Source organism: Pollachius pollachius, assembly GCF_949987615.1.
Source record: "Pollachius pollachius genome assembly, chromosome: 12".
NCBI lineage: Eukaryota > Metazoa > Chordata > Actinopteri > Gadiformes > Gadidae > Pollachius > Pollachius pollachius.
The window spans coordinates 11,479,451-11,506,255 of NC_136945.1; the positions used below are offsets into that span (position 1 = coordinate 11,479,451).

Consider the following 26,805-nt stretch of genomic DNA (forward strand, 5'->3'; position numbering starts at 1 on the left):
CAAACTGCTAGAGAGTATGCATGGGAAGGCACCAAGACATTCCTTGTTCCCTTGTTTCAGCTTCCTATGATGCTTTAAGGCGCTTTGTTAATATTTCTTCCGTTCTTTGTTGGATGAAATTTAGCCGACACACGTTATAGCTTCTGACCCTGGAGCCGGGAGTCCTCTGTGTGGTTTCTGCAACATAATGGCTTAGCCACACTGGCTCTTGAAAAATGCTATTCAGAAGACAAGTGTAATGTTGTGAGCAGACGATTACATTTAAACGTCTTAATGTGGACATTTTTTGTGAGGGGGAAAAAAGGTGTGCATTGTGCAGATCAATTCACAATCAGCACCTGTACATTCCTCCCCTCTTTCGTTCCCGAGCCCGTTCATCTAAGCTGGACACGAGTGTGCATTCACCCCCTCTTCCTATTCCCTCCATCTGGTGTCTCCCACGGGACCCCCGCTGACAGGGATGACTGAACACGAGTGCTCGCACTTCAGAAGAAGTGGAGTGGGAGGAAGGGTGTGTTAGGGGGGGGGGGGGGGGGGGGGTAGTGAGGAAGGAAAGGTGAAAGGTGATGGAGAGGGAGAGAGAAGTGTGTAAGAGTACTGAGCCGTCTCAGAGGGATGGACACATTTGGCGGGGGTGGAGGGGGGAGCGAGAGACGAGACGATATCCTGGTGACGAGGATATGTGAAATCACAAAATACATCACCTGCGACGCATTACCCCGGGGGGAGGTGGAGGTGGGGTGGAGGAGGAGGTGCAGTAGAGTGGGGTGCATATTAAAAAATCATGAGGTGTCGATCTCCTCAGCTCTGCCCGGATCGCAGCTGGCTCAGAGAGAGAGAGAGAGAGAGAGAGAGAGAGAGACTCATTCCCGACTGACTGACTGACTGATTGCAGAGAGGGGGAAACAGGGAGAAGCGCCCCTGAGAAAGGGTATAATGCTGGGTGTGGAGAGAGTCAAACCCCCCCCCAGGCTCCAGGGGGATCACCTCCATCTCCACTGGAAGTACCTGACGCCACCTGACTGGCAGCATAGGGAGGAGAACAAGGACCACCCAACGCCGCTTACCTAGTCATAGATGACCTTAGGCGCCGTGGAACGACACCACTCCCAGCGGTACAGCAGCTCAACCCTTGAGTAAATAATCAATTTCCAGATTTAGTTCCTCCTGATTAAACAGCACACTTATGCAGCTGACGTAACAGGTTGTGGTTTAAAATAAAATCTGGCTAAATGGTGGAGAGACGCAATCATTGGCTGGGCTACGAGACGGTTGTTGTGGGTAAGGTTTATGCTGCAATCTTGTTACGGGTGAGTAATGTTTCTTGGAAAGGAAAGGCGAATTATACTGCTGCAGATGGAATGGCTGTCTACCAGTCTGCTTTCTATATGAGATGCAGAGGGAGCCCGGAGAAGATAAACATACGCTAGTGGTAAACTGACAGCTGGGGGAAGAACAGTAAGACTTGTGGGGGATGGTGTATAACAAAAAGGTTCTTGTGGAAATTACTTTTTTATTATTATTTATTTTACGGAAAACCCTGAATGTTTGGCTGCATTCAGCAGCTGCCTGGACGAGTTGCACTCAAATACTCACTAAAACACACACACACACATCTTACACACACACATACGCACAAACACAAACACACACACACAAACACACACACACACACACACACACACACTATACAAACACACACACACACACGCACAAACACACACACACACACACACACACACACACACACACACACACACACACACACATCATACACCCACAAAAACACACACCCACACGCACACACCAACACACTATCACTCTAGCCCACACTAGCCCAGTGTCCAGGGGTGAGATCAAAGCTCTGGCAGAGATGTGGGCGACGGCCAATAGCCCTTTATTATCCCTGAGCAAATGAGGGAAAATTTACCAGAATTGTTGTTGCTGCTTACGAGCTGTTTGATCGTGTTCAAACACCCGGGGACCGAGAGGGCCAACGGGCTAGAGGACAAAGGAAGGCTTTCATATCAGCAGCACGGCGTTCACCGCTGGCAGTCCATCGCTACACCGCAGGTACCCCACTCTGCCAAATAACACACCTGGTGCATTATTACCAGAGGAGCTGGAGGGGGTGAGGGGGCTCCACCATGGCCGTCTCCTATCCCAGGTTACATTCAGAAAATATACATCGATTTACCCACACACTAAGAAACATGCCAATGTAGATATGCACCCTCGGATCAATCAAACATGCTACCCAGCAAAAGAAAGAGGAAAGAAGGAAAGGGAGGTAAAAAAAGAGACCGGTGAAGAGCGTTTTATAAAAGCAGCGAGGTTGCACTCGATTGGTTCCATCGGTGCGCGTTCCGCCGTACTCTCCACGGGCCTGCAGACCCACGTGGGCTCAGTTCGGAGCACAGTGGGCTGTTTTTTCTGCACGTCTGGTGAAAAACCACACGCACACACACACACACACATCCCATCAGCGGCATCACGGTTCATCCCGGCCTCTTGATCTGACGTGCGTCTGTCCGTCCGTCCCCCCGACCGCCCTGACACAGAATGAGGCGCGCTGCTGACGGGTCGAGTCCCCTTCTCATCTCCTGAACGGAGAGGAGCCGCGCGACGAGCGGGGACGATCAAATCACTGAGGCAGCCGATGGCTTCTGACGTTCATATCTGTTTTCATACGGAGAGAACAAGCTTGACATCCTGCATCTTCTGATATGCAAGATGTGCGTGCTGAGAGAAGGGAGACATGGAGTGGGGGATTGGGGGAGGGGGGAGGCAGTGGGGGTCATGTGATCCGGGCCCTGAGTCGTGTCAGCGAGTCTTGTTCTTCATAGCGGAACTCAAAACATGAACAGTCTTTTTGCAGCGGCAGCCCACACACATACACACTCACTCACACACACTCACACACACACACACACACACACAGGCACATACAGTACAGCCCGAACTAATAGATGCTTACTATGTTTTTTACATTAGATCAAACTCAGGGCTTTGGTTTCCAGATCCTGCCAAATCAGCCGGGTGGCTGCGTGCTTTATTAATGAATGGCTCTGTGCTCCAGATTTGGAGATGAAATAAAGGACACAAAACACCATGAAATCGGACACACACCATATGTGTTCGGTTAGTGCTTCGATGGCTCTCGAGAAAACGTCAATTACACCGTTTATTTGCCATCGAACTCATTTACGACGCAGGTTGTTGTTTTGCGATGTTCTTTGCCCGCATGCGTTCCTTTGGCAGTAACAATCTTCTCTGTGATGAACCATCTTTGTAATCTGGCAACGTTCCTTTATTGCCATTATGTCTCTCTAAGTGTGCGGCAATTATCGGTGTTCAACTCTGATGGTGGCTTTGCTCTCCATAGTGTGTGTGTGTGTGTGTGTGTGTGGGTGGGTGTGTGGGTGTGATGGGGCCGAGGGAGGGGAGTACTTGGGCACTCGCTATCGGAAGCTGAAGGAGCTCGTTGCGAGACGCTCCATCATCCTTCGGTGTCAGGAGGAAAGGTTCTGTGAGCACACGCTCCTCGAGTTAGCCGCCGCCGCCGCCGCCGAGAACCAGGCCTGCGCGGCCGTTTGTGATGCTAATGTGGTAATTAGTTTTGATCAGCGCCCCATCCTCTCTCTCTCTCTATCCCCCTTAGCACATGCATACGCGCACGCACCTGCACACACACAAACACACTCACTCACAGACACACAGACACACACACACACACACACACACACACACACACACACACACCATTGCATTCATGTGTTCAGCGCATGAGGAGCGTTCACGTGCCTGTGAGGGTGTTCACAGCTGCACCACAATCCCCTCCTCACCCCGCCCTCCACCCTCTCCTATGCACCAACGTGCACGTGTTTGTGGAGTGTGTGTGTGTGTGTGTGTGTGTAAGTGTGTGTATGGTGCACACAGGCTGTAGTGTTGCACAAGGGGTTAGCGGTGTATCCGCCTGCCCTATCGCTACCATCTCACCCTCTTAATGAATCAGTTACAATGGACAAAGGGAGGAAACCACAAAGCAGACAGGCGGTGATGCACGGGGATCAGGGTCGACACAGGGAGAGCACTTCTCGCCCCCAGAGCCGTAGAGATGAAATATTCATCCCTCCACTTAGACAGTGCAGTTTTTTGGAATGAACAGAACAAAATGGAGAAACTATAGGGCACTTAGTGGGATGCTTATCACACTTAGTCTTATAAGCTCCTGCTAATCTCGTGTTGTAGCGTTCTCCCTCCCTAGATCAACTGTCGCCCTACTGCTTTTTGCAGTGCTCTAGGTTGGATGAACTATGTGTGTGTCTGTGTATGTGTTTGTGTGTGTGCATGTGATAGGATTGCGTGTGAGTGTGTTCTTGTGTGTGTTTATGCGTGAGCGTGACAGGAATGTGTGTGTGTGTGTGTGTGTGTGACAGGAATGCATGTGTATCTGTGTCTGTCTGGAAGGAGTGTGTTTGTAAGGTTTGTGTCTGTGTGTGTGTCTACGTGGAGGCCATCTGTGTTTATGTGTGTGTATCTGTGTGTGTGTGTGTATCTTTGCAGGTGCAGAATATGTGTGTGTGTGTGTGTGTGTGTGTGTGTATCTTTGCAGGTGCAGAATATGTGTGTGTATGTGTCTGTGTGTGTGTGTGTGTCTTAGTGTGCAGGAGGAGGGTTGGGTGGTATGGTCAGAGGCTGAGATCTCCATAGCGCCCCCTGTAGCACACGATACGCATCATTACTTCTTCCGGAAAAGCCATCACAGCCACCCTACAGCCAATCCACATCCAGAGAGTGTTGTGGTGTCTCTTGTTTGAGATGTGTGATCTGGGACCAGAGGAGTGAGGTGAGAGGGAAAGGCTCACAGGTTTGTGTAGGGGGAAACCCCTACACAAAGTGTAGGGGTTTCCCCGTGTCCTGGCCCAACCAGGCTAATTCAATCTGCCTCCCCCCAATAATCCTCCTGTACAATTGGCTGACTCATTAATTCCCTCACTCTCCACCTCAAGCTGGTGTGTGGTGAGCGTTCTGGCACAGATTGGCTGCCATGCATCACCCAAGTGGGTGCCACACACTGGTGGTGGTGAGTTAGGTCCCCCCCTTCACTGTAAGCGTCTTTGGGTCATTGAAAAGCGCTTTATAAATACAATAAATTATTATTATTATTATTAATTTGTCATACTCTCCCCTTCATAATGAAACCGCTTTTACAAAAGCAGTTAGCATGTGCAAAGGGAATCGGTAATCGCTGAAGGTGTAAACAAAGTGAACATTTGCTCAATGTTGTTCCAATATCCAAAAGCAGGCTCACTACATCCTCGAACAAGTTAGGTCAGTTCGAGCTGAATGCTGCTATAGGTGCCATAGCTTCCGCGAAAACTGTCCAACATGGTCCATTTCTCTGAGTCATAGGCGTTTAGAAAGTACACCACATCACAAACAATCAGTCCCGATTGAAAACTGCAATGAAACCATCGGTACCCCCCCTGAGTGGTAAACAGAAAAGCAGACGTAACAGACACGGCACTCATAAGCACACCCACACTACACACCACATCACACACACGTTGCTATGAGCCAGCAATCTGCCCGACAGCAGATAGTTGTCTCCTCAGGATCCTCTGCAGCAGCAGCAGCAGCCGGGAGACCGCTTTATGAAAAGGAATAAAGAGATATTTACCTACAGGCACAGCCACCCCAATAACACACACTTAGTTAGCCACACTAGGCCTTCTGATGGAGTCCTCTCTCTCTCTACCTCTCACTACTGCTCTTTCTCTCTCTCTCTCTCTCTCTCTCTCTCTCTCTCTCTCTCTCTCCCTACCTCTCTCTCTCTCTCTCTCTCTCTCTCTCTCTCTCTCTCTCTACCACTCTCTCTCTCTCTTTACCTCTCTCTACCTCTCTCCCTAACTATATCTACCTCTCTCTCCATACCAATCTCTACCCCTCTCTCTCTACCACTCTCTCTCTACCTCTCTCTTCCTCTCTCTCTCTTGCTCTCTCCCAAGGTTCAAAGGGCTTTACTCAGCATGGAACCATGAATTTACAATGCTTGATCACAAAAAAGGCAAATACGACAAAAGTAGTAAAAAATAAAGAAATCTAATCCATATCTCTCGTCTTCTGAGACAAGGCAGGCATTTAGACGTAGCATATGTTTTAACAATGATTTATGTGGTTCTCAAGACAAGGCCAAGGCTTATTGTACTCCCCTGGAGTACAATAAGTTAATAACACACACGCACACACACACATGCATACGCACACCTACCAGGACAGAAATACAATTTTCCTTCCTTTCTTAACACAATTCCCTATTTACTCCTCATTTGTACAGGATGAAGATTCCTCCTTAAGGCACGAGATACATATAAAGATTATTTTCGGTCCCCGTGTTACACATTTGGCCCTGGGAGAGAAAGGCAGGAGGGGAAAAGTTGGCCTCATGAGATCTCTCACGTATCAATTTAGCTCGGGGCCTAGATGCTGTGTTCGGGGGAGCCCATAAGACCTAACAGGGGCTTGTACTCCCCTTCCAATATCATAGCCCCTGCCTTGTTAATACAACACGTCTTAGAGGAATGGTCAGAGAAGAAGAGTGAATCAGAAGAGAGATAGAAACATAGACAGAATGAAAGAAGGTGAAAGAGAGACAGACGGAACTAATGAGAGAAAGAAGGTGAAAGAGAGACAGAAATACAGAGGTAAGAAGGTGTAAGATAGACAGATAGAACGAGAGAGAAAAATAAGGTGTAAGAGATACAGACAGAACGAGAGAAAGGAAGAAGGTGAAAGAGTGACAGAACGACAGAGGAAATAAGGTTTAAGAGAGACAGACAGAACGAGAGAAATAGAGATGGTGAAAGAGAGACAGACAGGATGACAAAAGAAAAGACGGTGTAAGAGAGACCGACATAGCAAGAGAGAGAAAAAGAAAGAAGGTGAAAGAGAGACCAACAGAAAGAGAGAGAGAAGGTGATAGAGAGATGGACAGAACAAGAGAACGAAGGTGAAAGAGAGACAGACAGAAAAAGAGAGAGAGATAATGTGAAAGAGAGCCGGACAGATCAAGAGAGAGAAAGAAAGAGCTTGAGGAAGAGAGAGACAGCAATGGCGTGACGCAGGAAAGGATAGCAGTGTGGATGTGATGGAGCGACCACGGCCTGTGTAAATATCTCCTGATCGATCCAGCGCTGGAGAGGTACTCAAGCTAATACCAGGCTTTGGCTCTACCATGAGGATGTCACCGAGGCGCCCATCGCGGGGTGTACTGTACAAGCCCTGAGTGTTTGTGTGTGTGTTTGTCCTCCAGTTGAGCTCTACATGCGGTCCAAACAGAACACAGGTGACTGAATGAATCAGCATGTGGGCTGGGCTCGTGTAACAAGACCTTTGTCTTCTCCACATAATAGCCTTTGGCAGAAACGTGCGGTGGAGGTGGCACTCCGAGTTTCAGGACTTAAATAAAAGTAATTGGATCAAGTGATTTTTTTTTCCTGTATTTGGTAACCTCTGGAGACTCATCTGACTAACTTTTGGAGTGGCCGTGGCAGCAGAAGACGGGGCCACAACAGTGTGACACCTCAGTGTCTGCTTGAGCAGCAATGGAGCTTATTTTACCGTGACTTGTCAGCCCCAGGTGCAATTGTGTTTCATACACACACACACACACACACACACACACACACACACACACACACACACTAACATTCTCTCTCTCTCCCTCCCCCTATCTCCTTTCCTCCCCCCCTCCCTCATGATCCGTCTCAAATCAAACATTGTGACAGCCCCTATGCCCCTGGATGGATTCATCTGGTAACACACACATACCCACACCTCTACCCACCTACCCACTCCCTCACACATATCAATCCCCCCCCCCCCCCCCCCACAAACACACACACACACACACACACACACACACACACACACACACACACACACACACACACACACACATACACAAAGATGTCGTCCCACACACACTCATACACACTGGGCTCTACAAATTGTGGCGCTGGGTGTCAGGGCACAGAGCAACCTGTCAGAAACAGAAATATGGGGTCCGCTGTCTCTCTAATGAGACCTGAGCCCTCCCAGTTCCTCCTTAGATCCACCCCCTTCAAACCCCCTCAATCCCTTGCATACATGCAGATACAAAATTCCCACTCCCACCTTGCATTCCCACCAATCCCATTACAGCAGTCAGAGCAAAACAGCCAGAGGCCCGTTGGGCGGGGGCCGGGTTGTGACACAACAACCACATCAATAAAACCGAAAGAGATTTGCCGCGCCTCTCCGGCCTCTAATGTGAATCAATTAGCGTTGTAATTACTGCTCCTCTGGAGCCGACCCAGGTCTGCCCCAGTGAAGGCATCAGATACCCGGCATCAGGATTGTGTTGCTGTCCAGGGCCAGTATCTGGGCTCTTGGATGCATAGCAACTAATAGCAGCGGGTTAATGTCATCCTTTACAGCCCAGTCCCATGCCTCTCTCCAGAGAAAGCATGTTGGAACAATAGCACGCTCGTAGCATGCTAGCAGCACACTAGTGGCAACTGTGGGCTGGTGATTAGAAAGGTATTTGGGGATAAACAGAGCCGGACTGGTGGAGCAAGAGCCTGCGTTCCAGTGGCTGTGACAGAGTGAATGTAGCGTGGAATTATAGAGGGAGAGGTCTCTGCACACGCAGGCACACACATACCTACGCTGACAGCCAGGCGAGACCGAGGTGATAAGATACTTGCAAAATACCCTTGTATTAGGTGTAGGTGGAAATCGAGTTGCAGATTTCCCTCAATTTGCCATCCGAAGAGGGAAAAGATTGGTTGAGCATAGGCTTGCTGAAGGAAATGTATTCATCTATGAAATGAGTGGAGAGGGAGTGGAGGGATGAAATGGTTGAAACTGGCCCGGTACTGTACTGCTCGTTAGATTGGATACATCGCTATGTCTTTTATGCGCCTCGGTATCGTTAAACAATCTTACCTCTTAACATTGACAGCCTTTATTAATGGAGGGCCAAACTGATTTAAGATGTCTGCAAGAAAAAAATATAGAAATACCAACAGGCATGCATTTATCGTTTTGGCATAAAGATCACAGATCTTCAAATCATAACAGTCAGATTTGGAGTCACAAAGAGGATTCCATATGACTAGTTAGACTGTGAAAAATGCACAGGATTTAGACTAACTAGCAAATATGGCAGACGTTCCATCTTCCTATGTGTGTCTTTTGATACAACCCATGACTTAGAGGTGATCATACATGACATAACTACAGATCATGTCTGTTTGTTTATCCTTCATAACAGTCCTTGAGTTGGATCCCTTTATGAGGATTCAACTCCATGAGGGGGTGGCAAGATGATATAAAAGACGGAGATGTGTGTGGGCAACGTTCCTCGTCTGTGAATAGTATGCGGCACGCATGCTTCACACCTAATTTCGCAGGTGTGAGGACTTTTAGAAAATTAACAAGGTCAAAAGATAGATCTTTTGATCCAAAAATAGGATTTAGCAAAAATTCAGGTATGTCTGCTGAGGCAGAGAAATTCTCTTTTATGTTTTTAATGGATGCCTTTTTTTTGTGGTATTTATCATTGCTGCCGGTGTGGGAGAAAAGCATGATGTTGTTTGCAGCCACCTCATTCTTGCCACCTAATCCGCACAAATAATGCACAGTGGTTGATATAGCCTCCTGCCTGATGAATAAATAGCAGTTGCTCATACTGTTCAGTGTTGATCACCGCGGTGTGGAGAGAGGGGATTTGAGCACCTCATGTTGCTAACCTGGTGCATGTGTTCCTGTTTAGTGTGGTGCTGCCTTATTATTTCCCGCTTTGCTCAATTACAGAGGAAATTGGAGTTGATTGTGTGTTCCAGACACAAAAAGACGCCCCAGCTGTGCTGGAGACAAAGAAAAAGAGCATAGAGGGAGGAGTGACCAGAAGCTCTCAGACAGGTCGAGTTAAAACACATCAGAAAAAAACTGAGACGTGTGTCTCTGATAGAACAGATATCATGAGCAAGAGAATGAACTGAGAGAAGGAAAGAGAGAGAGGGAGACAGAGAGAGAGAGAGAGAAGGAGAGAGAGAGGGAGGGGTTTAGAGAGGTAGAGAGAGAGGTAGAGAGAGAGGTGGAGAGAGGTAGAGAGAGAGAGAGGTAGAGAGAGAGGGAAAAAGAGGGAAAGAGAGAGAAGGAAAGAGAGGAAAAGAGAGGGAAGGAGAGAGAAGGAAAGAGAGGGAGCGAGGACATAGTGAGAGAGCAAGATAGGACAGAGGAAGCGAGTGTGAGAAAGAGAGCAGGCCTGAACGAGAGAGAAAGAGAGAGAGGGAGGACGAGGCAGAGTGAGATGCTCCAGTGGGTCATTAGGCTACAGAGTCAGATGCACCCCGGCGCCGGTTCGTCCTTCACTTTCTCTCTCTCCCTCTCTGAGCCAGTCCCCATCAGCCGCTTGCCCCCAAGCCCGAGAGGTACACGGCCGCGTAACAATGGAGCTCGGTCCGCTGGGCATCCGCCTGCAAATGATGATGCATTGCAGTTGCCGACGGACGCTAATTATTCTCCAACATCTCACACTCACAAAAAGTGTGTCACAGTTTTTGCCATGTGTCGTATTAGCGACTGCCATTTTAAATGCAGGGACACCGAATGTGTTTCACCTGGTGCATCGTGTCCTTGTGGCGGGCCAGACACAATCGTAAATTGCGTCTGCTATTTTGTGTTGTAGCCGTGTCGATCTCCCCGTGTTTCCTATTATGCACGTTTTGGGGTGAAGGCGGATGACAGCGGGACCTCGGATTGCCGTACATTAGACCTTCCAGCTGTCAGCGGGATGAGTGGATGTGGGGCTTTCGCTGGGCGGGCGGACACCCGGGTACAGTCAGGGAAAATCTGACGAAACAAATGCGCCCTGGCGTAGTGCTGACAAGGCCAGCTCCGCACACCGCCCCAAAAAAATGTGGATGGTGTTTCAATCATTCGCCTGACAGGTCAGGGATACAGCCAGGAAATATAATTTCTGCTTCCCCTAATTCCCAAATAACATTGTGTGTGTTATGCTGCCTGTCACCTCACCTTTGGGTAAACAGAATATCGTTTTATGAAAAATAAATAAATGAAAAGCTGTCATCTTGGACACACAAAAAAAAGGCGGTAAAAAGTAAAATTGGTGACAGAGACAATGCAACAGAGATACCTGTTTAATAAACATTTACCATGGTTGCTGGAAAGTCCATGACCACAAAATTGATTTATTCAGACCTGGGGCGCAAATTATTCCACTTCCATTTGCGCTTTTTTCAGCCTGTCAAGAATAAAAATAAGAACCTAGAAAAATATTATAAAGCACTCTTTAGAAAGGGATGCAATAACTTGTTATATTCATCCCATACCCGAAAGCAGTGGTATCATTAGACCTGGGCCTCCAAGGCTACAGCCCTGAATGCTTTATGAATAGCCATAAAGAAATGGTCTTGTATTATTTTTGTTTTCACCAAAACAATAATAATACAGAAATACAAACAGATCTATTCATCTTCCAACCAGCCCTAAAAAATAATATGATATTGCTGATGATGAAAAAGCCAGGTATGTTTTAGATCCTCTATGTGTCATTCAAGCAGCAGATCTTCAAACGTCTTAGCACACTCAAATTTTGTGACGAGAGAGAGAGAGAGAGAGAGAGAGAGAGAGAGAGAGAGCCAGAGAGATTGTCATTGTACTACTATCTAAACATTTTGTGTGTTGTGTTAAAGAACATGTTATGTTCCAATAAACTAATGTTAACATAAGCACATTTAACTGTTTATCTCTAGTCTGGCACTGTAGCATGTCAATTTCTTTTTAATGATAGCAGTTATAATGTATTCCACTTCTACTTAACACTAATCCTTACTACTAACAACCACTAATATTTATTAGTGGTTGCACAATTCAGCACAATTCATAATTAATGTGGGAAAAACCATACGTTTTTGAGATACACATTTACATTTTTCAATAATCAAGACATGTACTTTGAATATAAATAAGGTGCCAGAGGGCATAAAAAAGCATGGAAATGGAGCTTGTTTATCAAAAAGAAAGGACGGGACTGGATCCCCCGGGACCCTACTACAGAGGTCCAGGTTAAGCCCCGAACGTCCCCAAAACCTAGCAACGACCTGCATGAGAGAAACCCTTTCTGTCATTATCTCAGGCCCACTTACTACTACCTTCCCCTCTGAATTAGTGTACATCAATAAATGAATGTGTGAATACATAATGACATACTGTGTACAAACAAACATATTCCTGGGCCGATCCGTACTTTGCCTTAAGCCGATCTCGTCCCCAGCTCTCCGGGTGAACGATATCCCGAAGAGCGGGGTGGTCGTCCCCAAACAAACCATCCGATAAGAAACATTCGTCCCCTGCAGTGGTTCCAAATGATAATGCAAAGTGCCTCCGCTGAATTACAATTACCTGTCTCGGTGTCTTCTTTCCTCATTAACATAAGCAAGCTATTTTGGTTCAGCAGACGGCTCAGAAAAGGGCTAAACATGATAATGTTACAGTATCCAGCATCTTTATTCCTTCCTACCATGCATGTTGCATGCTTCAGATGGGAATAACGTTAGAAACTAACTGTCAGACACAAGTAGAACATATTACATAATGTGAAATACAATTTCAGAAAGCACTTAATATTATGTGTCTTAAGATACTCTGTAATGTGGAGAGATCTTTCCTTGGTGTGAGCGGTCTGTTTGTTGTGTTATTTCCTTCCTGCTAGGTATTAGACACGTATGAAAGATCTAGGATGAATGGTGTCTGCGATTCCTGCCTGATACAATTATGTGACTTCAGAGAGAGAGAGATAAGGCGTGGGACGTAATCTGCTGTCGGTTGACAAAGGGGCACGGGGAAAAAAACACTTTAACGTGTTTGCCGCTGATATGTGGCTTGTGCCGCCGCAGTTAACACTACTGAGTGTGTGGATCGTTACAACGGGCTGGGGATGAATTGGTAGACGGAAAAAAATATGAATAATAGTAATGCATTGTGTTAATAAGGAACATTTATATTTGTCTTTAAGAAGGTTGTCTCATATCTGGCTGTAGGTGAGTCTTGAAACTAAGAACTCTGGTGTTTAGCATTGCAATTGGTTGTACTAACTTTAACCCTATTGCCGCTGTGTTGGTTTTTGCTGCTGTCGTTGTTTTTAGTAAGACTGTGTAGCATCTGCAGTAGCTGCTATCATTGCTGTACACGGGGAATGGGTTAGCCTAGCGATTGTAAGTACTTGCACTTGGTTCTATGAACATCTTAACTGTACTGACAGCGATATATTGTTTCACTTCTTATGACAAATGTACTTATTGTAAGTCGCTTTGGATAAAAGTGTCTGCTAAATGCCCTAAATGTAAATGTAATGTAAATTAACACACTGTTCCTTAGGTTTTCCTGCAAGTGGTACAAATGAAGCAGAATAAACATACAGGGACATAGAGCAATATGTCCCAGTATGTAATAAAAAGGGCTTGTAAAATCAAATTAAATAAATGCTAATTCAAAAGCAAAGCGCAAGTCTACAATGCAGTCGATTCATTCGGGGAGAGAGAGACCTTTCTTTTGAGACTCCCAGCCCAGGAAGCAAGTCTTCTTCTCCTGTTCCTAGCATTAGAGCTCAGAGAACCATGTGGTTAACATAATCTATCTCCAAAGAAATCAAACGGTGGCCAATAGTGTTCCTGGACATTCCATGTTTTTTTTTTCTTTGTTGAGTAGTTCACTATAAAAGAGAGGTGAGGGCAGAAATGCAAATGCGTTGCTGTGTGTGATATATGAGGCAATCCAAGTAAATGAAGTACTCCCCATCTGCCTTTGTTAGTCCTTATTTCTATGCGAGGTTGGAAAAATAGAAGGGACTGTGAGTATTTACTGGAGTAAAGAAGGGCTGGAGCCTGGAGGAGGGGGAGCTGGCTAGGTGGTTAACTGAAGATAAAGAACAAAAATAAATCAGCGAAAAAGGGAAAAGATAATCTATTAAAACTTACTATATCAGAGGAAAATGCTAAAGTGTGTTAGTTACACATCAGTTGAAGTCCACCTAAGAGTGAATCACTGATTATATGTTGTGCAGGGAGTAAAAGGGACGTAGGGCAGTCCATATAAAGTGCCAATTCAACCTCCATCTACCCCCGGCCATAAAAAAAGGCGGTGTAATAGGATTCCTGAGCTTTTCCAGTGACTGCTTCCACTATCACACAGACATTTAAGTGCACTAATCCATGACAAATTGTTTCATTTGATCCATGACAAATCGTCTGAGGGGCCCAACAGAGACAAGGAGATGAAGGAGTGAAGGGCAGGCGGGCTGGCTGGGTGGGGATGGGTGAGGGTGGGTGGGGATGGGTGGAGGAGGGGAATGGGAGAGGGGGTTAAGAGGGCCAAGTGCCAGAGTGGCCGGGCAGTTACTGGCTACCAGGTTTTAAAATTGGGGGTTCCTTCCATTTGCCACAGAGAACAATATCGTGCAATCTGGAGCATTGAAAGCTAGGCATCTATAGGGATCGTTTTCATCTTTCTTTTATTTTGACAATGCTGGTGTTTTGAGATGCTATATGCAGAAGGTAGTGCATCAAAGGATCTATTAAACCAGAATGTTGTTTAGTGTGATAGGCATGGAGGGTGTTGTTGATATTTCTCATCTTTTATGTGTGGATCTGTGTACGATGTTGGTGTTTCCATGTTTGTTTCATTGCTCATTTAAAACCTTATCTGAGATTTCCATTTCAACCTAATTTGCAAGAATGGGGTTGTTTCCCTGTAAAATCATATGCGCTAATGACCCCCATGGTTTAATGGCCCTCATTGAATTAATACTCAAGCAAAAACACAGAAGCTAGGTTTGAAGACTTGATGGCTCTTCTGTCAGAACCAAATCGTTTTTATTTCACAATTCAAACAACACAAGCTACTAGGATTGAGTTTAAGACTATTGGGGAACCAAAGGCTTATGTCCCCACACCTTGATTCTAGCTGTCAGGGGTCTTATTAATAGGGTTCCAAATAGAGAGAGATTTTTTTTTAAACAAATGGTGCTATTTGCCAGCGATTTAATTCCCTCGAAGAAATATCCATCGTCTGAAGAAACCATCCCAGGGGCATAAACTCAATTCTCTACATGTTTAAATGGCCACACATCAAGAGCTCATTTATCGACGATAAGGTACGTTGCTACCAGCGTCGAGGTGCAGTCAGGCAGCATGCGCGTTCTATCTCGGACCGATCCCTTCCAGAGCGGCTGAACATTGCATATGAAGATAAAACACAATTTGAAAATTGAATAAAGCCCCACCACACATTATTCAGCAGCACTTGAACAGCCAGTGCTTTTGTAAAATAAAAAAAAACATAATGTGTTTTAAGTTCAACACTTCTGTCCACACCGTTTATCAATCGGATGGTGATGACATTCCATCAGATTAAATCATCCGATATGAGGCCACCACATCGATCATCTCAAGGAAATATGAAAATGTGTAATATTAAACGTTCTGCCTCAGGAGAAGTCCAGCCTTTCACTCGCTAAACATTAAGCTCATTAAAAGAGTCACCACCCATCTGCGATCACTCATTACTCCGCGACTACACATCAACAAGAAAAAGACGTCAGTGTATGTTCTGATATGTCACTCATTAACCTTTGCGGTGGCTCACACCTGTTTGTGCTGTCTCCCCTGATTCGCCCTTGGCGGCTCTACGTCTGTCACTAATCATGACATCAACGCCAGCCTCCCTTGTAAATGCTCTGTTGCATAGGTTGCAAGCTCTTTGTGTGCTCAGTGAGTGGCATTATACTCTGCGAATTAGAGATAAATGGGCCACCCAGGTGTAATAGCACTGCAATAGACACCGAGAGTGCGGAGGAAAACGGAGGCACTGAATATTAAAATATATATATTATTAGTGCTTTTATTTCACATTGCAAGCGATTTATGAAGTTAGAAACTTTAACACACACATTTTTTTTTAGTTATAATGTAATGAGGCGCTACGCTATAGCATAGGCGTGCTCACAGCGCTACGGACTAAGCAACTATTTTAAACATAGCAGGGAATGGGCTGCATTTTAAATAAATTCAACTAGATTACATTTAAGTTATCTATGTTATAAGAATACGGTCAAAATAAACAGCAAAAAACATTTAAAAAGAATTGGCCGCAGCACAGCGGTCTTGTGGACGGAACAACATGATGTGTCCCTTTTTCAACCAACTCCAATTTGGCAGTTTGTTGAATAAGAATAACAAGACATTGGGAAAATGATGCACGTATTATACATATGTTGCAAAATAAACATCCAACAAACACTTTAAAAAATGGTTGCAGAACAGCTGTCTGGAAAATGTCAGTTCAGGACGCGACCAAGTTCGCAACACCAGTTTGGCCATAAATGTTGCATCAATATAATGTGGATAATATGTGTACATCAAGTCGCGAGTCGCATATATGCTTCCCCAATGTTATAGCAAGCTACATGCTGTTACTTGTCTGCGTCGTGCGACTTTGTGAGTGCAAAATGAAGATGCTATTTTGTATATGCACTCGAAGGAAACATGTCTTTGTAAAGCGAGTACATTGTTGAACAAGTGATTTTGTCACTTCTGCCTTGTTGTATTCCTTTTCAGATGAAGTGAAGAGGTGCCCCACATTGTGCAACGAGTCTGTGCAGCAGATTTGAAGCCCCACTCAGGTTGGTTAGTGTCTCAAACGTGTTCTCCATGTTTCCAATTAAATGGCGTCGGTGTTCTTGTCTAGCCTGTTCTTAAAGGCCAGTATACAGCCTTGTGGGTAGCTATGCCCATGGTTGCAGGCTTGTTACAACCTTCATGTTTTATTATATTATGCTAGTTATTTGTCTTCATGTAGCATTTCTGTGCAATCTGCCTGAGCATTTTAAATAAACACTTTAAAATGCAATTTCAATGCCTGCTCAACCCCAATTGACCGCCTGACTACTGTACCCTACGACATACGCAATGAAATACTGAGTGCTGAGTTGTTTGCTTCCACGAGTATTCCCCTGGGTTTTGCGACATCATAGGCCTACGTACAATTACTAAAATAAAACAACATCTCTGCATATCATGTCACATCAAGGGGAAATGGAGAAGATGAGCACACCACATTTTTACAGAAAGTAAAGTCATACAAGCTGACAACAACCTACGTACTTCCACACATCACTACCACAACTCAGTCATTAACCCATTCAATGGAGGCCGATGACCCCCCCTTCTCCCCCCCACCCTACACACACACATACACACACACACACACACACACACACACACACACACACACACACACACACACACACAGACACACACACACTTTTGCAATCTAAAGTGACCTGGTTCTTACTGAAGTGGTACTCTCTGGCCAACGAGCGGCTTCAGCCAAATGTGTGGACAGGTGAGAGCAGAGAGAGAGGTGTGTGTGTGTGTGTGTGTGTGTGTGTGTGTGTGTGTGTGTGTGTGTGTTTGTGTGTGTGTGTGTGGGGGGGGGGGGGGGGGGGGGGGGGAGAGGGGGGAGGTGGCTGAGTGTAGCAGAGCAGAGCCGAGCCGGACGCTCCTGTGTGCCACGTCAAATCCAGCTCATCTGTCAATGTAGTGGATTATTTCTTGAGAGACTAGAATTGGCTGCCCAGAATCAGGCCGCCATCAATCTTGTGTAGCAAGAGCTGTAGTCAGGGATGTGAGACGGGGTGAGAGAGAGAGGGGGAGAGAGAGTGATTGGGAGAGAGAGGGAGAATGAGAGGTAGAGAGAGAGAGAGACAGAGAGATAGAACCCCTATTCACACTTGCGCTGCAACTCTGAACTTATCTAGACATTACCCAGAGGAGCTGTGTGTGAGAACGCAAATGTCTTAATCACTTGGACCTGACATTAAACTGAGTTTCCCCTGCCAGCTCCTGAGTACAACGTCTGTATAATGTTCGATTGAGCAATGTGTGAACAGATCAGGTCATTGCTTGGAGAATACACAGCACCTAGATCCTGTATTACCTACTCCGGCATTGGGAGGTGGCGGTAAATGCAGAAGGAGAAGAAGAATTCAAGCATTGATGATGTTTAAGCATTTAGGTATAACTAAGAATTTGACATGTTGCATTGATGTCAATGCAAAGACTTCATTACGGTTGGGTTGTTGCCTTGTCCGCCATCTTGGATGTGCTGTAAACTAAACAGAGGGATTTCTGCGGCGTACGTTCTGCGTCAAGTCCTGCCTCCTGCACACACAGGCGCTTCCCTCTGCCTGAACCAAACAGAGTATTTCCAGGAACTGAGAATGCGTCTGACAATCTCCTGTAGTGGGCTCCATGTGTGAAAGGGCAACTATTTACAATGTCCAGACCTGAGTCCCTGGACGTTGTCCCAGAGATCATGAAACTGTGGGGAGACGAGAGACAGCGAGGGAGATGGACAGAGAGAGAGAGGGGGACAGAGAGAGAGAAGGGGAGAGAGACAGCATGGGCTTTGTCCGGCTTGGTTTACTCACGTTAAAATAAATAACTGAATGTATAAATGTGTAAACTTATTTGCCTATGTGTTGGTTTTCCCCAGTGTCTGCTTGCCATAGCAGCCAATCGTAAAACCTACATCTTATTTGTTGGTCCTTTTCTTTTTTACAAACCTTGTTGGATTCAGGAACAGGCTTGAGGATTGGAGCCGCACCTCTCTCAACACGACCTCGCCTTCCCATGCTCAGATATCCCCCCCCGCCCCTCTCTCTTCACCTTCCACCATTCTCCACACACTTCTGTGTGCAGGATGCTGTTCTGAGCCTCTGAATTGTTCACTTTCGCAGACAGCAAGGTTGGCGGCGAGCCAATGTGCTCAAGGTTTTACTTCAAGGCACCGCCTTGCATTTTGAGGTTTGTTTTTGCTCTTTCCGACAAGGTTCTCTTCTCCTGTCATTTTTTGGTTTGTTTGTTTATTTACCCCGAAAAGAAAGATGTCATTCACATGAGTATGATGTACAAGTGAATCAATCCTGAAGTGCACCGAGACGTATAGCGCTGGAACATGCAGGATATGGTGGGAGGAGGACGTGATGCAGATAGATAATGGAGAGCAATATGCCTTTTCTGGTCCTTCAGCTTCTTGCGTGGGTAGAAAGTCGAAATCAAGATGTATCCATGTGGTTTCTGTTTTTTGGTCGTGTATGCGGCAGCTCTGGCATAAAATAATGCAGCAGAGGTAGTGCAGTAATTCACACTTTTCTGCGTTCCGACGACTAATACAACGTGACACATCACTTGTACCACACATCGCCCCTGTTCAAAATCTTCCTTCATAATCACAGAACCATTAAATGATATTAGATTTCTGCAAGCAGCCAAACAAAGCAGCCAATGGAATTATCGGTGTGAGACATCTATCTCTTTCTCTCTCTCTCACACATACAGTCCCTCACTCAGAGACAATCACACTCTCTCTCTTTCACACACACACACACACACACACACATGCTTGCACACACACACACACACACACACACACACACACACACACACACACACACACACACACACACACACCACCCACCCACACACACACACACAGTCTCTTGCCGTCTATCTGTCCCTCTCGTCTCTCCCTCCCTCTCTATCACATCGTGCTACAAAGCCATCTATTTATATCGGAGGTTCTGGCCTGAGTGAAACGAGAGAACGTCTCAAATTATAAAATCAATTGTAATTCAAATATTCATCATAGCATTTTGCTTCTATCGGAGCAGTTCTGGTGAGTTTGTGTGATGCTGATCCACAGCTGAGCAAGACTGATGTCCAATGACATGAAAAGATAAAGGTGACATACAGTAAACGGTGTAATGGGGTTCTGCACTGGTAGTTCTAGACAAGGAGTCTAGCCAGTTAGAGTATTGAATAACATTAAACATATCCTGAGTTATCAACACATTAGGTTGCCAACACCCATTATTCATGTCATCCATGCAATTTATACTGATTATAAAAGTTTTCGTAGGAGCATTGATGGTGAAATAACTCAGTGATAGATTTGATCTGGCAATATGGAAACAGTAAAGGTAGCAATTGTGGATGTGATGAAAGTCTCTGTGTGAAGCAGGCTGAATAAAATGAGCCGTTGATAAGTCGTTACAGCGCTCTCGCCCTGTTCAGGTTGCTGGAGCTTGCCATCACTTACGGTAATAACTTCAATTAAATTAGTGTCTCAGAATGGTCTAATAAAGCACAGATTATATTCATCGTTTATGCGTGGTTCAATCTTGCCGCACTTTCTCTCTCTCTTGGTCTCGGTCTCTCTCTCGATTACTCTCTCTCGCTTCCTGTCTGTCTCTCTCTCTTTCTTTCTTGCTGTCGCTCTGTTTCTTTCTCTCACTCTCACCTTCTCTTTGTCTTTGTCTTTGTCTTTGTCTTTGTCTCTCTCTCTCTCTCTCTCTCTCTCTCTCTCTCTCTCTCTCTCTCTCTCTCTCCTCACAAGATACGCAGGCCCACAAATCCCAACGGACCAATGAAAATACCATACCATTATGGCTGGGTGTTGCTAGTTTGCATGTGTGAGAGGAAGTGAATGCTTTGTGTGTTCGTTGTATTTGTATGGGTATGTTTGTGTGTGTATCTGTGTGCTTGTGTTTGTGTGTGTGCGTGAGTTTGTGTATGTGTGTGTGTGTTTGGGTGTGTGTAAATATGGTGGGGTTGAGTATGTGAGTGCGGTATGTGTTTTTGTGTGTGTCCCTGAAAGCCATGACCTGGGTTAATCCACTTGGCCAAAGCCATTGGGAGGCGCTTTGCTTTCCTACCCCTTTGGGATTCATGCATAATACAGAAAGCCACTTACTGGTGCCTCTCCGCTGGTATACCTTAAGCAACCCAGCCACCCATCCCATGGCCCTACACGCAAACAACGCCTAGAAAATGGATTCAGAGCTCAGTTAGACAAACCTAACTCTCTTGTTTCTACTGACAGGGCCGTCCAGTGGTAGGCCTTTTATAAGGGCAGCAAAATAACAAGCTTTGATTTGAACATGTCCCCGTTCCACAGCTAAAATAACCACAGCTAAAATAACTTCTTAAAAGCCTCTCTTCTTATACTGCCTTTCTTAGAACGGCGCGTCATTAGACATCAGCTGTGACCCCCCCCCCCCCCCCCCCCATCCTTCTCTACTTCAATTACTGGCTCCTGGCTCCAACATGCTACATGGGCACGAGCAAGCAGCAGATAATGTCAATGTTTAGCCGTCACTCAGCTTTCAGACCGCACCACACTGTGGGAGATTTATAATTATTTTTTGGGGCGGTGGGAGGGGTTATATCGTCAGCAGAGTTACAGTTATTGTTCAAGGCTTAAAGTAAGCCTTTGCTTGGGTTCAAAATAACCTCCCTCCCTTTTTCGGTGACATTTTGCGCACACGCTGCTGCCACAAGCGTTATGGAGGAAACACGCGTTACATAATCAGCGAGTCAGACCCAGCTCAACGCTCCCTATCCCCTTCATGTGCCACTATGGTGGAGAACGCATCAGGCATAATTGCCAAATGCTTCTGTCGAGCAAAGGCGGAACGTAATTGTCGTTTCCATCTAAGCTTCGGCTGATCAAAGCCACCTTGGATACCAGCACCTTTTTTTCCTACACTTAGCAGCCAGGAAGCTTGTGCTTGCTGCAGTCAAGAAAGGTTCTCCGCAGAAACACCAGATATCCTCGGTGCAATGTTTAGAAGACAGTATATGTGGAGAATCACCAGCTAAATGGGCTAGTAGGCCAGGTCTATTGTCTGGTCCGAAACACCTGTCAACCCGCTCCTATTTCCATTTCCTTGAACTAGCACAAGGCAGCGGAGCCGTGCGTTCTCGCGATCTCCCTGACAGTAACTCTCAGCTAAAAATAAAGCCATTAAGCGCATTGACGTCCAGTGCGATTCCTCATCGATGGCCTCCTGTACACAGGTAATCATTACGCCGTAGCACCCGATGGCCGCATAACAGTGCTGATGAACCACGGGCGGTTCCAGTTTTCCGATATCACGTGCGAGAGCCAGGAGCAGGCGGGACTCACCGAGCGTGAGGATGTCGGTGCGGCCGGGACGGGCCACATGGTGCTGCTGGATGGTCTGGTAGAGCGTGGCCTGGCACGCCAGTAGGAAGCCCAGGCTTATCCACACTGCCAACGACCAGGACATGGCAGAGCCCCCAGAATCTGCAGGGCCACGGAGAGTAAGAGAGGCAACGGTCAGAGAACGGCCGCATGCACCAGCACACACGCACACACACACACACACACGCACACACACACACACACACACACACACACACACACACACACACACACACACACACACACATATATCTTTTTTTTTTTTTTTAACATTGAGGCATTTAGCAGATGCTTTTAATCTAATGCGACTTCTGACAGGGAATTCAGATAGAGGTCCTTAAAGATCAGGTAGGGGATAAGGCATCTCAGCCCATGGATGCCTACTGATAGGCTAGGGGAGACCGTAGGGGTATCATAGCCCACACTTTTGGCTGGGATCAGCCTTCCTACAATCCTGCCCCCACAAGATCATGGACAATACAACGTTTACAAAGAACTCTTTGGTATGACTGTAATAGAAGATGGAAGATAGCAACAAGGAGCTGTCTTGGTGGGATACTCGCTGGAGTAATACGACATGACAGACAAGATGAAGAGGGGAGGCTGTCTCTCTCTGGGGCCCCCCAAACATGTGATCAAAACACAAGGCCAGAAATGTCCTAAATCTTAACCCCACCTTAACAGACTGCGGAAACAACCACCAATCGTATGAAAGTACTTAGCGTTGAATGGCGTCGGATGATAGCCGCTGGCTCCTGCAGTAGGAGACGACAGGTGAGGTGAGATGGACGTGTATTTATAGACATGGACAGCCACCTCAGAGATCCATCTGATGAAAGGCTAATGGTTTGCTGCGGGCTAGCATAGAGAGACACGCCCCGACCCCTCCTTTGGTGTGAATAATGAATCTCCCTCGTCCTATCCAGGTGCTTGTAGCGCCGGACCTGGTGTTTTAAAAAGGAGCACCTGTGAAGTTAGGTTTAGAAGACCTCTGCCCAACGACGGCTCTGGGGGGGGGATGTTGGATTCACTCCAGATCTGCTCAACCTCCATGTTTTTTTTTTTGTATCTATTTCCACAACCTCCTACACATGCTGTTAATCAGGCTCCATGGAATCAGTTGAGGGATTTCACTCAACCGGCGCCAGATTTCAGAGATATACTCTATGTCGGGTTGATTTTAGTTCTTGAGTTGCTTCTCTCCAAGCGTTCTGGAATTTTTGGAGTACGACACTAACTTGACATAATCAGGATCTAATCTGGCAACATAAAATTGAAAAGTCGTTCCTCCCTTCAATTTAAGCCCTTTAAACTCCAGGGAAATGACACTTCCACTAAATCGTGATCTGGGGTGATAATTCTGAATGTCTCTGCTTCCAAACCATTTTTTAAGCAATAGTTGAAGGTCATTTAAAAATATCTAACACGACTTGATAGGTTGAACCCTCTATTTTTTCTATTTTGGTGTTTGCCCTCAGATGACATTGAGCACACTTAATACCCAGCATGCACAAATTAAGCATATAATTATTAACAGCACATTGTAAATCCTCTTCCCTGCACTAAACCCATGATAATCCTCAGGTTTGGGGAAATGTGAACTGTTCTCTTTTCCTCTATCATCATTGGTTTGTTTTGTAAAAAATACCAAAATGTGAAAAGATCTATTTCTGTTCAAGCTTTTGCTTTAGTCTTCCACTGAGTTACTGTTTGGATCAACTGACAAAATATGCATGTCGCTGTTTCAAGAGCAAAACAAAGGATGCTCACATATTTTGTTATATAATAACAGTAATATAATAAAAATAAATATTGACACTTCATCAAAATAATCAACATAATCAACAAAATAATAACAAGCATAATGTGTATCATACTTGCGTAAAATTATAATTAGACTCATAATAATCATATAAATAATTATAAATATATTACAATTATTATTATTAGATAACAATTATAGACTCCCAACACAGTGTTGTCCCTAAGTGAAAACTGCCTGTTTGTACCAACTTCTAACTTTCTCCTCTCCTCTTCATTATAATAATATTCCTATATAATTCACTTCATCATAACAATATGTTTATAAAATTCCCTACAACAAGGAGCTTGAAGGAATAACCATGCTGGAATGTGGCCTATGCATATGCATAAGCCTTCTTTAATCAGATATAAATAAAAAAAGGTTAGTGTTTTCCCCACTCTTTCGTTCTTTCTCTCAATCTCTATCTTTCCTTTCACTGTATAACCTCCTGGTTGTCTCTTGTCTGGACAAGTTTAGGAAAGACAACATAACTCAACATGTTTACTTCGTTCCTTATTTGACTTGTAATTAAAAGCAGCTTACATCCGAGGATGCAACACAAGAGAAGCCTCTCAAACATGCAGCTGCATTTAAATTATGTATTTTGGCAAGTAAATGTAATTTAATTTTGATACGTTACACTCCTTGAGATCATAGGGTTGGCATATATATTTGAATCCTTCCCTCCACTAAATATGTGTTGGGGGCACATGCGCTGAAAACATTTAGTCAGTTTTCCACACACAGACTAGGAATGCCCCACCATTGTTACAGGCAACCCTTGAAAATTCACACCACATGGTGCCTGTTCCAGCAAAACAATGTTGATCGGAACTCAAAAAGCCCCAAGCCAAAAGCAAGGCAAGCATTCCCCCACGCCCTTACCTGAGCAGCGAGTCCAGAACAGAAGACGCTCAGTCAGTGTTGCTGCCTGTCCAGCTCTCTCACTTCACTCTCTTAAATCCATCCATAGTGTGAGAACAACAAGCGATTCCCAGACAGCAGATCCCTCCACCAGGACAATCACCACACACTAAAGACAAAAAATAAACCAAAAAAAGCAAAAGCCACAGCAGAGGATGAAATACTGTCTCTGTCCTCTTGTCCTTTTTGGTGTAGCTGCCACTTGAAAATCCTTAAAAACTCATGTGCGTGCACACACAAAGAGGGAAGGGGACAGCCAGAAAGAGCACAAATACGCACGAGTCAGAAGCGCAAAACTATCCAGGTTCTGTGGGTTGTAAAGACACTTGATCCGCTCGCTGCTGTTTCAACCAAAGACGGAAGCTTCTGCCTCTGCCTCCTCCTCTTCTCCTCTCTCTCTCTGTATATGTCTCTCTCTCTCCCACTCTGTATCTCTCTCTGTCACTGTCTTGTCCCTCGCTGTGTGTCTCTCTCTGTGGCGGTATGGAGCCCCGGCGCGGCGGCAGGGAGTTAATTTGCCCCTTTTAGTTCTCCTCCTCTTCTCTTCTTCTTTCGTCTTCGGCTCTCCTTCTCCTGGCTGCGCGCGTGCCGTGGAAAGGCTGGCTCGTAGCGGCTGCTGTGTCTGCTGCTCGCTCACTCCCACCCCCCTGTAGAGTTGCCGCGCTCAACGTGTGCACCTCGCTCCTCTCTCTACAGCGCACTGAGAGTCAGAGTCAGCGTGGGAGAGAGAGGGAAGGAGAAAGAGAGAGAGAGAGAGAGAGAGAGAGACAGAGGAGGGAGGGAGTGTGTGAGAGTGCAGGCATTTGTATGTGTGCTACGATCCATCTTAGCTGGGCAAGATGGTAGAGCGAGAGAAAGAGAGACTGAGAGAGATAGAGAGAGACAGACAGAGAGAAAGAGAGGGAGAGAAAATGAGAGAGAGAGAGAGGGAGAGAGGCAACGAATTAAATCACATGTCTTAAAGCAAGCCTACTTCTGCATCAAGACTTCATCATCAGATGAAGCATGCTTTATTACCGCCCTCTTCAAGCCCCAGCATCAGGGGGCATGGTGCTCAGAATTGTATAGCCTGTAGTCTAGATGTGTGTGTGTGTGTGTGTGTGTGTGTGTGTGTGTGTGTGTGTCTGTGTGTGTGTCTGACTCAGTGTGACGACTTCAATGTTGGCAACCCTGTAAGTTTGTGTGCATGTGAGTCTGTGTGTGTGTGTGCGTTTGTGTGCCCGTGTCACAAAGTGTTACGACTTCAAAACTGTGTATGCTTGTGCGCATGTGTGTGCCCGCGCACGCCCATGTGTGTGTGTGTGTGGGGGGTGGTGGGCTCTCTTTAGTCAATGCCTCTGAGCATGTACGAGGGGAGATTGAAATGTGCTCCAAGCCCAGTGCTTTTAATAGAAGGCAGCATGCCTGTTCCAAGGCCCGTAATCACCATCATCATCCATTACTGGCTGCTGGAGCTCTGTCTGTCCTGTGTGTGTGTTGGACATATGACTGGAAGTGTGTGTCTGTGTTTGATTGTTTGTTTATGTGTGTGTGTGTGTGTGTGTGTGTGTGTGTGTGTATCTATATGTGTGTGTGTGTGTGTGTGTGTGTGTGTGTGTGTGTGTGTGTGTGTGTGTGTGTGTGTGTGTGTGTGTGTGTGTGTGTGTGTGTTTGTATGTGTGGGAGAGAGGGAGCGAGCAAGAGAGAGGGTGACCTCGCTGCTCCTTGTATTGTAGCATCCCACCCCCACTCCACAAGACTCAAACAAAGTCTCACAATGCTGACATCTGGCTGGATATTCCAGCGGGGATCTCAGCCCATCGAGCGACATGCCACTCGGCCGCAGCAACCAGAAGCTGGAGTCAGTCGGGAAAAAACATCCAAGTCCCCCCGTTTTTGAATTCCTTGTTTCTTTCTGAGTTTTTTTGTTTCTCTGGCATTTCTCCACTCTTCATTAGCTG

At 45.8% G+C, this 26,805-nt stretch overlaps 1 protein-coding gene across 1 annotated transcript in view; it reads right to left on the bottom strand.

Moving 5' to 3' along the window:
• Positions 1–22,222, bottom strand: part of tafa1b (TAFA chemokine like family member 1b) — a gene marked incomplete at both ends in the record, with an annotated part of 100,370 nt that extends 78,148 nt beyond the window's left edge. The window contains one exon of the mRNA XM_079748450.1: positions 22,099–22,222. Within this exon, the coding sequence (XP_079604576.1) occupies positions 22,099–22,222 (124 nt within the window). The remainder of the gene's footprint in view (positions 1–22,098) is intronic.
• Positions 22,223–26,805: the final 4,583 nt, after the last annotated feature.